Raw genomic sequence first — 11,727 nt, forward strand, 5'->3', positions numbered from 1 at the left:
AAAAAAAAAAAAAAAAAGCAATTATTTGTAAATAAATGTGTCAAATTTACAAATTCAGCATATTTTGGGGTTGTAAAGTATGCCTCGTCTTCTTGCTTCAAAACTATTTTTTATATAAATATTTCAAAAATCTTTCATATGTAGGTGTAAACGCAATTAACGTAACATTGTAGAATTAAGACAATTAATCTCTAAATGCATTTTTTTTTCCCTGTGCAGAGTAAAGTGATGAATCATTTCCAGGAAATAAAGTCTTGTGACTACAGTCCCTTGGTCTAATGGTCAGAGAAAGCAAAGATCATTAGGTATAACATATCAAAAGTGAAACAATGTGCCTCATGTGCACTTAGGCAGCATTTCACATATTGATTACATTCTGCAGCACACGAATCATAGGCCAGAAGAAAAAAAAAATCCATTTATACCATTTAGCAGGCACAATTTATATTGATTCAATTTCAGCAGTGCTTCTTATGTTACAGTAACACTCTTTCACTGGATGCTGGCCCTTCTCCACCCTGGTCTGGAAAACACTGCTGCCACTCGTTTTAGGCGTCAGATAAAAATAGTCAGAATTACAACACCTACGAAAACGGAACTAAATTACTAAGCCAGCCTTAGAAATGATAGACACTGGGGCAAGATATGCAATGAATTTCACAATAATAAAATGAAACGGATAAACCACTGATATTATTATTTTTTTTGTCCTCCATGAGTCACATCCTACTGAACAGCCTGTTTCAATCTCTTAACGACAAAGGAACAGGAATGTAGCTTACACATGAACAGTTTTGAACTGCTGTATCTGTGAGCTGATCAAATATCATACAAATGCATTGTAATTGGCTCTGATGTAAACATAATCCTGCACTGCCCCTTTAACAATGCTCTGTCTCCAATACATCCACCTCAGATGTATAAACTGTGTTGTATGCTACATGGATATTGAATAATTTAATAGAAGAGATGTCATAAATATATCTGCACAGTGTTGTAAGCCCATGTATTTTCAAGTACCACCTGCTCTACTTTGGGCTGGCTTTAGTGGAACTCAGATGAGAAGCTATTCATAAGTAAATGAACTGTAATGGAAAGGTAAACTTAAACAGCTATTAAAATAAGAATCCACCTTAGGCCAAGCTTCCGATTCAATTCAACCAATGTGCTAAAACATCTTTAAATCGCAGTTTTCAACATCATTTTAAACTCACAGCAGCCGTAGTGAATTTTGAGGTCCAGGTTGGTGAAAAAACTTCTGTTTCATAAACTCCGACTTGTGATGTTTTCTTGTTCATATTTCCTACTTGTAATTTCTATTTGTGGAAATTTCTATACAAAACATGCAGAAGAAATAAAAGTTGTTCTTCCTTCTTCCACAACAAACAGAAGAAGTAGCTTTACCACAGAACTATTATTAAACTATCTTGACACTATCATGGTACTTAGTGGTACTTCTAATTAACAGTTTGAGAACCACTGTTCTAGGCCAATGCAATGGGACAAGGCCACAATACCTGCAACTATATATCTGCATGAAAGCTTCAAACAGGTACACAGCTCATCTATGCTTCTGACATTCATGTAAATTGAACAAAAATCACAGCATGTTGTCAGCTGTGTGTTAGTGCAGACAGTGCTCAGTATGACACTGGAATTACATTGAAATTAAGGAAAACAAATGACAAACAGGTTAATTAAATCACAAGTTAAATGACCAATTCAGGAAAAAATAAAGAATATGTGGCGATTACATGACAGGCTAAATATGTAAAGGGCTGAACAGCAAGTTGTTAATATTTGCTGACTGCACAATTATAAAGCATTTGTTGCATATCATGTTAACAACTGTCTTTGTACATTCCAATATTTTCATCTATTTATTGATGAAAATATGGATTTCAAGCTGGACCTGTTACCACATAAATCCAGTGGTAGCGTACACAGACCAGACATCAGCTCATAATCATGTGACATCATGTCCTTTACAATAAGAAAGGCAGCACAAGCTCGCGCTTATATAAAGAAGCTTGCACACTGAAACATCGAGGCTGTAAATACACATTGTTACTGCAGCTAGAAGTTTCAATAGTCATCATTACAAAGTTAGACGAATTTAACCCTACGACAATATCCGGGTTTGATTCAAAAGAAAATCAAGTCGGCATTTTAGCGGACATAATAAATATCTGCATTTATCCATCTACTCTCAACTAAGTAACTAAGTTGAATAGGTATTAGGGGTAAAGATGCGGAATACAGGAAACATGTAAAACATGAAATGAAGCTAAAACGTGTTTTGTATGTGTATTACATTCTTATAGGAGACAATAGTCACCATTTATTCTTTAACTTTATATGAATCCTTTGAAGATTTTACGAAGAACTAACAACTAAATAACCCGTTCTTCCTGAGATTTAGTGAATTGTAAGATGCTTGGTAAGTTTAATACTAATGTTACACAATTGTAAGATGCTTGGTAAGTTTAATACTAATGTTACACAACGACATTCGCGATTGCGGTAAAGCTTTTACTTTGAAAGCAGCAGGGAAACAGTTGGGCTCCGACAGCGAATCAATAACAAGCAAAGCAGAAAACTTGCAAACGTCGGTACTGCTGTGATCCCTGAGACTGTTTTGCAGCAAACGTAAATCATTTTGCAATATAATAAACTTAAAGATCTCTCCCCAAACCCTCTGCGTGGGAACGGTTCTATTTATAAATGTGTGTGGTACACGCTATTGAGAGAGACGGCTTTCACCTACCTCCTGCTCAGTGTCTCCCTGTTCCGACACTCCAATCTCACTGGGCAGCTCGGCCAGATCCGTGACCCGTATGAGTCCGTCATGGAGAAATATCGTCTCCTCCTTCACCGAAAGCCACTGGGACGAGTCCACAGCCCCGGAGCCCATCACTCTCTCCTCCGACAGTGATGCCGAAAGAGGCAAACATTAAAAATTCAGTGACAGAAAGTCAGAAACGCCCTAGACAGCCTGCTAACCACCTACAACAACATAACTGCCTTAACTGTCGCAGTCTTATCTGACGGCGGAGTCTGGCGGAGCAGACTGTGGTGCTGGGAGGAACCTAACACACGACAGCCCGACAGCGAGCAACCAGCACCGGCAGCCCCCGCTCCACACTACATCACTGCCGAGCTAACAGCTGCTTTTGCCTGGCTGCCTTAACTAGCCGGAGCTGAGCTAGCTTACCGTACGGTACCGTTTTAACGTTACCGACCACAGTGGGCGTGACACTCGCGCTAAAGCCAGTTACCGCGTCGCTGTTTGCACAACAGTCCATTCAGGGCCCGAACTGCATCTCTGGCGATCTCATTTCACGTTCAAAACGTCCTCGCAGACAGCTCCGGTCCCGGCCAAACCGCTGTGTCAGAGCCTGGAGGAGATAACGGGAGTCACCAGGCCATGTTTCCAAGGCCAACTGACGGCTCCCAGCATGCATCGCGCCAGAAGAATAGCTGTCTAGCTGTCAAAAATTCATGAGCTTATTCATACACATGACTCAGTATGAGACTTTTCATTTTTGTTTATTTATTTTTTTCTGAATTAAGAAAATACTTTTTGATGAAATGTAAAAATTGATAGATTTTTACATTTCAACAGACGTGAGTTGTGAAAAAAGCTGAAAAAAAAAGCTTAATAATTCCTATTTAACCATAAAATAATTGAAAAGAATACACACTGGTGTAAAATTTTCTTTTCCCCATTCCTGGTTTTCTTTTTGTTCACTTGTGTTACCCTGCAATGTGGCTGAATTACAGTGAATTATGATGAATGCAGACTGTTGCTATTTAGGGTGGACCAACCAATTAGTAGAATTAGTGGGCAATTACTTTCCACCCGTAAAACCATGTCTGACATTTTTTTTCTTCCTTATGAATGTACAACTTGTTTACTTTTGTTGTCTTTGGTTAATATATAAATTGGTTTAACGTTCTGAGACACTGAAGTTTTACAGACATCCGGAATAATCAGAAATCAGGCATGGGGGCAAGCATTTTTTCATGCCACTGTAGATTTAATTTGTAAACGAATATTTTGGAGGTTTTTTTTCCTCCGTCGCCTGTATCTGACTCTGTGTACGGCCCCACACATAAGTAAATGTGACAAACACAGACAGTATGCCTATCTATGTATGTCCAGTGAGGTCAAAAACTTTTAACTTTTAACTTTTTCTTTCCTGCTTAAAATATCCTCCTGACTACCAGTAGTTCATTTTGTTCATTTTTGTCCTCTGTAGAGGACAAAAATGATACTTGATACTTGAATATCTTTTCAATGATACCACATCTGAAGGGGTGGGACTTTTGTACGTACCTTTTTGTACGCAATTCATAAAAATGGCGTTCATCAGTAATAACACATTTTATGGGAAGAGACAAAGTAAGTGCATAAAACCTTTTATTACCTTACAAAGACTGTGGGATTTAAAAAAAATGGTGATTGGACAATATTTTTATTCCTGGTAGTCAGGAGGATATGTGTTGTTTGCAAATCATTGATGTTTTGCCAATTCAAGTCATTAGACCACTCTGGCATTCCATACACATCAGAGGCGCTAATCAAAGATAGTATGCTCTTCATATTTTCTACTAACAAATTCACACTGGACACATCTGCTCAGCAGCGGGTTCTCCAAGGTACAGAAACCAGGAATTGTTTTTGAAACCGCTCTTTATTCTGATGGATTGACATATAAAACTTCACACAATTGAACAGTGACATGCTAAAGATTTCAACAGACAAGATGCACCACACCACCAAGAAATAACCTACTAGCAGTTTTCCAATCCTCCATATTATCAACCTTTACCGGAGGCACACTCTCAGACTTGTGCAACAATATTGGTCATTTATTTTTATGATAAACCAAAAAAGGCGTTTCTGTGAGCAGGGAAAAATAAGGGAAATGCATGAAGCACATTCATGTCAAAACTTGTTTCTTTTGGTAGTGGAAGATGAAATGATCTTCAAAAAATAGTTCTCTATGAAACATGATGAAGCTCTTAAGCAGCCTAGTTACCGCACACAGCTCAGTCTATATTCATTTGAGCTGTGCCATGATATCCGCTCTCATCTGCAGCCTTAGGCAATACTTATGAAGACGGAGAGGAATCCTTTTTTTCCTGCCACTGGTTGAAAATCTCATCGCAGCAGAGTCTTTTTCTTCTTCTCTCTTCCTAAGTGCTTGATGTAGTTCAGAGGCCTTAGTGAAACCTCCAGAACATCTAGAAAGGAAACATAAAAAATATATCAACAAGTGAAATCAGTCTTTTAACTAGTTGTACAGACAATCTGTGTGTAGGCTTCCGACAAGATACGTTGCTTAGACAAGAACTTTAAGGCTTGATACCTCTTCGTGCGATTACATTTATTCTCCTTTGGCAGAGTAAAGCAGTCTTGAGAGACAAATTCCCTCAAGAGAGAGCGAGGAGGACTTGGTTTCTTTACATTTTTGATTTGAACTGCCAAACTGCGGGATCAGAAAAACCCAAGCAAGATTGTTCGTCTTGTATTAGATTTGACAAATTCACAAGCAGCAATAAAGTCACATATCACAGTTTAGGAATGTGAATAAAAGCATGCAATATGATTAAAAGTGAAAGAAACATTTTTACCGGCTTGTGCAGTCACAGTGATAGGCTGTCTTGGACTTCATGTTTGTCAGATTATATTTCTTCGCCAAAGGTGGAATTTTAAATTTACAATCATCCAGATGTTTGAGGCTTCGGCACAGGAGCTCATTATCTGATGACGCCAAAACGAACAAACATCTTTAAACGAAGTTTCGACCATCTGATCCAAACTTTCACTCAACTATACAAAAGGAAATGTCCTAGGAGGTTCAGGAGCAGCCTAGAAACCACAAAGTCTGATAAAAAAATGGATGATGTTGGAACATAGAAAAGCCAGTTTAGCGTTAGTATGTATGAAAAGGTTGTTGTCCAAGAAAGAAGCGCCTGCTCCAAATGTGACTTCCTAAAGCATTACACATATTTGTAACTTTCCACATGGCGCCAAAGATTTTTTAATAACAGATTTGGTTAGAAAAGATAAAAATTAGGTGTTTGTTCACAATGACAAGAGTGTTTAGCAGAACCAAGAAGAGTTGTCAAATATCTATCCAGAATTAGGCCAGAAGCCTGATGACGGCTGCAGAAACTCCAGAGGTTCTTGCTCAAGAACATTTAAACAAATATTACTGGGGGTATATGTATGTACATGTACACGTAAATTGGAATATGCATTTACAAAAAGACTTGTTTGTCAGAATGAAAAGTAATTTTTGAAAGTAAAGCATTTGAAATAAATATTAGTTGTAGTTTTCATTCGGCCAAACAACCAGAAATGAGTATTTGCCAGTAAAAAGCTGAAACTGTCATGTCATTATTCACTGAAAATTCCCATAGAGACAAGAAAACGTCAAAACAGAACTTATGAAATAGTAATGTCACAACTGAATCCAATATAAAATATTGACAGATGAACTAGTTAATTTGAATTTCCTAGACTGTTAAAAGCCGACCCGTCAAATGGCATTTCAGGAGTCATTTGGGGATTTAGTAAGAAGATTGTGCAAAAAGCTCCCGAAAAGAAATAAGAATTGAACAATATTTATATTCACCACAAAGAGAAGCAGAAGCTGATGTTGATCTAATCGCTGCATGTGAGCAGGCCATCCTTTTGCTTCAAAGGTAACCGCATTCACTCACCTGTCATATTACGTTTCTCATCGTTTTTTACCAGGACGTTCTCTGCACGGATCCTTTGGGTGGTAGTATGACCCAAGGGCTGCTGACCTGCCTGCTTCCACAATACATGGAAATCCAACTGCTTTTGTGGTTTGTCCTTTTTATGAAGAGAGGCCATCATCTTTTGTTCTCTTGTAATGGGGGTTGCAACCGTAGCTGCACTCCAAACAGTTGCTAGAGTTTCCTGGCTGGGTGTTCCTGCTTTATATTTCAAACGTGTTCTCTTATGATTGACTGTCAATCCCCCTGCATATGTATTTGTCGGCGTAACGGTTGTTGTGGGAGTTACTGTTTGTTTTACACAGATTTTACAGTGCAGCCGAGGAATGTCCCCACTCACAGACATGCTGGATCCACAGCATTTACCGTGCTTTGGGGCTTTCTTTTTATCTTTTGCTTGTTTGGTTACTCCTTTGACATTTGTTGAGTCTTCCTGAAAATTCAGCCTCCTTGTTAATGCTGGAAAATGCAAAGGTATCGCTTTAGGTGATATTTGTGTCGAGGTAGTTGCAGGGATGGCTGGTGGAATGTTGCTTTTCTGTGCACCATCAGAAAAATCCTTTCTCCTTTTCTTCATTTTGTCGCCTCTTTTCCTTGTAGAAATATGTACCTTCTTGACTGTTTTGGGCTTTTGTGAAGGTCCTTCTCCAGAGAGCTTTTCTTGCCTTTTGCATCCATTCGCCTTTGTCCTTCTGCGGTGAAATGTATCTCCTCTAGGTGGGTCTCTGAGGCCACATCTATGTTTAGATTGCGACGCCTTCCTCTGAGGGTTAGACGCAGGCCTCTGAGATAAATGCTGATCTTTACTGCTTGTTAAATTCTTGCCGTCTGTGTGAACATGTTTGCCTATAACATCAGAGCTATTGAAAGGTTGGGGGCTTTTGAAGACGGCATAAGGAGCCTCACTGGCCTTTTTGCACCTACGGAGAGAAAACATGCACAGAGTGAAGCGATGAAATAAAAGATTGCATGAAAATTACAAAAAACATGAATTAGGATTTTTGGTCATATTCAAGTACAAAGAAAAAAATTTATTACCAATTGACTCATTTAAAGGTACAGTGATTCATGTAAATGTGGTAAAGCTGTACAGGTACTCAAATTCTTGATTATTTTCAAAGTTTTCCCAAATTAAACAGTTCCACTGCTTTACAAGAGCTAGTTCTTAAGTGTTGATCTTAGTGCAGAGCTGATTTGGCATTTGATTATTGTTCTAATTAGACAGATAAAAAAAAACTAAAGAAGCAACAGCACTTATTTAGAAACAGAACCACTTTGGTGGATAAATTCCCTTTTTCATCCTAATAATGCCAAATGTACTTGTTTTTCAAAGATATTTTTGTATGTCTAGTCAAATCACACCACACTAAAAATAAACTAAGGTTAAAATATGAACTTACGGCAGCAGTGATGCAGCTTAACATTAAAATCGCATCAAAATATACAGCTTACAATCACAGGTCATGGATGTATAAAGGAAACTGCAGTTTCTGAAAGTGACCGATTGCTATGCAAATTTCTGCTCTAGTGGTCTTTATTTGCTGTTTTTAGACAGGATATATTCAAGAGAGAAGGGAGGAAGACATGCAGCAACAGCAGGCGGTAAACCTGGGCTGGCTGCTTCGAGGACTAATAACCTCTGGATATGGACTTAGACCCACCATACTGCAACGCAAATGAGGCATTTTTGACACCCACGTTTCTTCTGCCCTCTGGTGGAGGAGCTTCTGTTGTTATTTCATATATCAGCAGCAGAAAGGGTAAAAATCCACCAAACATTAAACAATATACACCCACACATAAGACAAGTCTCTACTGTTCTTCTTGAAATGAGAAAGAAAGGTAGTACAATCAGAGGAACATAAGATAATGCACCCACAACTCAGGCAGTAATGACTTAAATGTCTACTGCACAAACTGGAAAGAGACTCTCTGTCTAAACTACAGTTCTGTGGCTCTTTAGGTCGTCCGCAGTGCCTCATAATGCCTCTGACAGATAATATTACAGAACCCCGCAATGTTTTGATATTAAAGGGCAATAAGGAAGACTTTCACTCCAAGAGTGAGTTTTTCAGTAGCATTACTGAAGAACAGTAATGCTACAAGATGTATCTCAAAATGGTTCAGTGTGTTCCTTTTTCTGATATCAATGTACTTTTTGAAATTACTTGCTTGACATTTTGTTCCACAGTATAGAACATTGCTTCCAAGAAATTGCAACCATCCACCTCATTGTAAAGATTTGATCTTTGTCCTTTTTTTATTACTAAAAAAAAAAGAAAAAAGAAATTAAATTCTGGTTATTTATTGTAGTAGGTTTGGGGAAAATGCTATATAGTGCTGTGTGTAGTGTTGGGAAAACATAGAAACATTATTAATATACGACACCTAAAAGCCAACACCTGATGTACCAATTAAGAAGCAAAATAATTTTTAGGAATCCATGTAATTGTATTTATTTATTTTTTTTATATTCTAAAAAGAATCTAATAAATTCTTCAGGCTTAAGAGTTCATTTTCTGACCATTATTTCTTTGACTGTTAAACATTTCTAATTTTTTTTTACTCTCCTTGACACCAAGATAAGCCTACAGAGCAAAAACATGGTTAAAATCTTTATTTAGAGTTTATTTAGCAAGTTTGAGAGAAAAACGTGGCTTAGTTCAACATCTCCATGAAGAAAATTCCTGTTTTTCTTAAAAACAAATGTTCTGCCTATAAATATGCAGTCCAAGCAACAGCATCAGTGTGTCTGCCTCGCTTACATCCCCCACCAGTACATCTGTGTGCAGTGCTTCAGCTGCTTCAGCTCAAAGCAGGGAACCTTCAGGATGTTGAAGAAGCTGTAGCCCACCATACTTGAAATGCTGTCGTTCATGCCCAGAAGGCACTGTCGAAACCTGACAAACGGAGAGCAGGCAAAGGTTAAGAAAATATTCAGTCACTCAAATACCATGTAAGAGCTCCGTACCGCTGCCTTGTTTTATTCTTTTTCTGAGCTTGTACTTGCTTGAGCTGAATAATAATCTACTATCTTGGAAACTGACATGAAAAAAAGTAGAGGAATGATGTGGTGCAGATTTCAATATTAGATGTGATCTCAGAATAAAACAGGATTCTCAATCACTGCAAAAAAAGGGGGGGGGATGGATGGATGGAAAGAAAGAAAGGAATGCCCATCGAATGACATTATAGAAAACATGTTCACTCTTGAAAGAAACACTTTGCCTGGAAGACGTTGCCATGAAGTTAAATTGATAATAAAAAAAAACATCTCCAGATTTTCTTAAGCGTGTTTCAAATTTTTGAATGAAATATGAAGATGTCAAACCATAAAACTTCCAACATGTTGCTTCAAAGCATCCCTAGGTGCAGCCAGCGCAGTATGAGGGGATGTAATTTACTGCTTGCAGGAGTTTTCCCAGAAGGCACACATGTATGAAATCCAGAACTCACTTTAAGTGGTGCATTCGGAGTCTCACCTTTGGTCACACTCGCAGTGTGAGACTGTGAAGAAATTGGGGTTGAAGACTCCATAATTCACTGTGAAAGCTGGGATGATGTCTGAGCAGTGGTCGTGTTCACGGCAACACTTATCTGCTCTCTCGAACATGCCTGCGAACGAGAGCGGGACCTTGATGTCAAAGGCTGTTTGCATGAAGAAAGTTCAAGATTTAAGCTCAGTTAACATGATTTTAATTCAAATTGATTTTGAGGTGGGAGGCAGCGGTTTTGAAATAAACCCAACATGTCTAATGTGAAAAGAAAAATATTGCAGAGGTAAATGCATCAATAATGTATATTTGATTTCTCTTTTAAAACATTGGAACATCTACCATGACTTGCAAAATACTCATACGCCCTTTGCAGATTTTGTCACATTGGGACTTGAAAAGGATAGATGTTACCTGGTGCATATTTTTTCCCATCCTTTTGTCTAAGGATTAAAAACTTTTATTAAAAGATGGATGGATGGATGGATGGATGGATGGATGGATGGATGGATGGATGGATGGATGGATGGATGGATGGATGGTGTCCATTTGTATTCAGACCCTCTGAATCAGAGCTTCTTATTGCCATCTTGTGGTCTTATTACAGCTGCGACTCTAGAAAATGTGTATTTTGTCAATTTTTTACTTTTTGTATTTGCAAATCAGCTCATGCTCAGTAAGAATGTACATGGAGAGACAGTGGACATTCATTTTCAAGTGCTGTCACAGATTCCCAATTTTGCATATATCTGGACTTTTACTGGGCCAGATGCCTTAAGGTGAACCTCCACCCCAGAATAAAGTCTTTTGCCGCTTTTTATTGGATTGGTGCTGGGACTGCCCTGTATTTAGCTCCATTTACCTTCGTAATGTGACAAATTTTGAAATAAAATAAAAAAAAATGCAAGGGGAGAATAGCTGTGCTGCTGCCTTGCACTCTTTTTCCTCACTTCATTGCAGTCATATGAGATAAATGGAAAATCTTCCCAGATTTTTTCCATTCTCCCAGAACACATGCAGCTGTAGGCTATATACCATAACAAATCAGTCCATCAATCAATCAAATTTTATTTGTATAGTACGTTTCAGCAACAAGGCATTTTAAAGTGCGTTTTATGATAAAAATAGAAAAATGCTAAATCAAGCACACAGTCAACAACATTACATTTTACACATCAGATTATTGATTAATAGTTTCATGGTTATGTTTCAAAAGTAACTCTAAACAGCTGGGGTTTCAGTGCAGATTTAAAGGAACTCAATGTTTCGGCTGTTTTGCTGTTTTCTGAAAGTTTGTTCCAGATTTGTGGTGCATAGAAGGAACAAGAGCAGACCAGAGACAGAAGACAAAGCTGTAATATCTCAAACAGAAAAAGCTAAAAAAAAAAAAAAAAAAAAAAAAAAAAAAAAAAAAAAAAAAACAAAATTTAAAACATTATAAAAAAAGAAAACCCACCCA

At 37.9% G+C, this 11,727-nt stretch overlaps 2 protein-coding genes across 3 annotated transcripts in view; both read right to left on the reverse strand.

Moving 5' to 3' along the window:
• The window catches only part of hectd4 (HECT domain E3 ubiquitin protein ligase 4), a 40,364-nt gene extending 36,905 nt beyond the window's left edge, over positions 1–3,459 (reverse strand). For both annotated transcript variants that reach the window (XM_015037279.1, XM_015037278.1), the window contains exon 1: positions 2,768–3,459. In XM_015037279.1, coding sequence (XP_014892765.1) covers positions 2,768–2,914 — 147 coding nt within the window. In that variant the 5' untranslated portion in view covers positions 2,915–3,459. The remainder of the gene's footprint in view (positions 1–2,767) is intronic.
• Positions 3,460–4,945: 1,486 nt separating this feature from the next.
• LOC106950423 (group 3 secretory phospholipase A2-like) overlaps positions 4,946–11,727 on the reverse strand; it is an 11,033-nt gene continuing 4,251 nt past the window's right edge. The window contains exons 2-7 of the mRNA XM_015037280.1: positions 10,257–10,389; positions 9,540–9,674; positions 6,736–7,694; positions 5,641–5,770; positions 5,376–5,495; positions 4,946–5,250 (exon numbers count right to left, since the gene is read on the reverse strand). Of these exons, the coding sequence (XP_014892766.1) occupies positions 5,067–5,250; positions 5,376–5,495; positions 5,641–5,770; positions 6,736–7,694; positions 9,540–9,674; positions 10,257–10,389 (1,661 nt within the window). The 3' untranslated portion in view covers positions 4,946–5,066. The remainder of the gene's footprint in view (positions 5,251–5,375; positions 5,496–5,640; positions 5,771–6,735; positions 7,695–9,539; positions 9,675–10,256; positions 10,390–11,727) is intronic.

Source organism: Poecilia latipinna, unplaced genomic scaffold (assembly GCF_001443285.1).
Source record: "Poecilia latipinna isolate Pla-1442-1.1 unplaced genomic scaffold, P_latipinna-1.0 Scaffold400, whole genome shotgun sequence".
Lineage (NCBI taxonomy): Eukaryota > Metazoa > Chordata > Actinopteri > Cyprinodontiformes > Poeciliidae > Poecilia > Poecilia latipinna.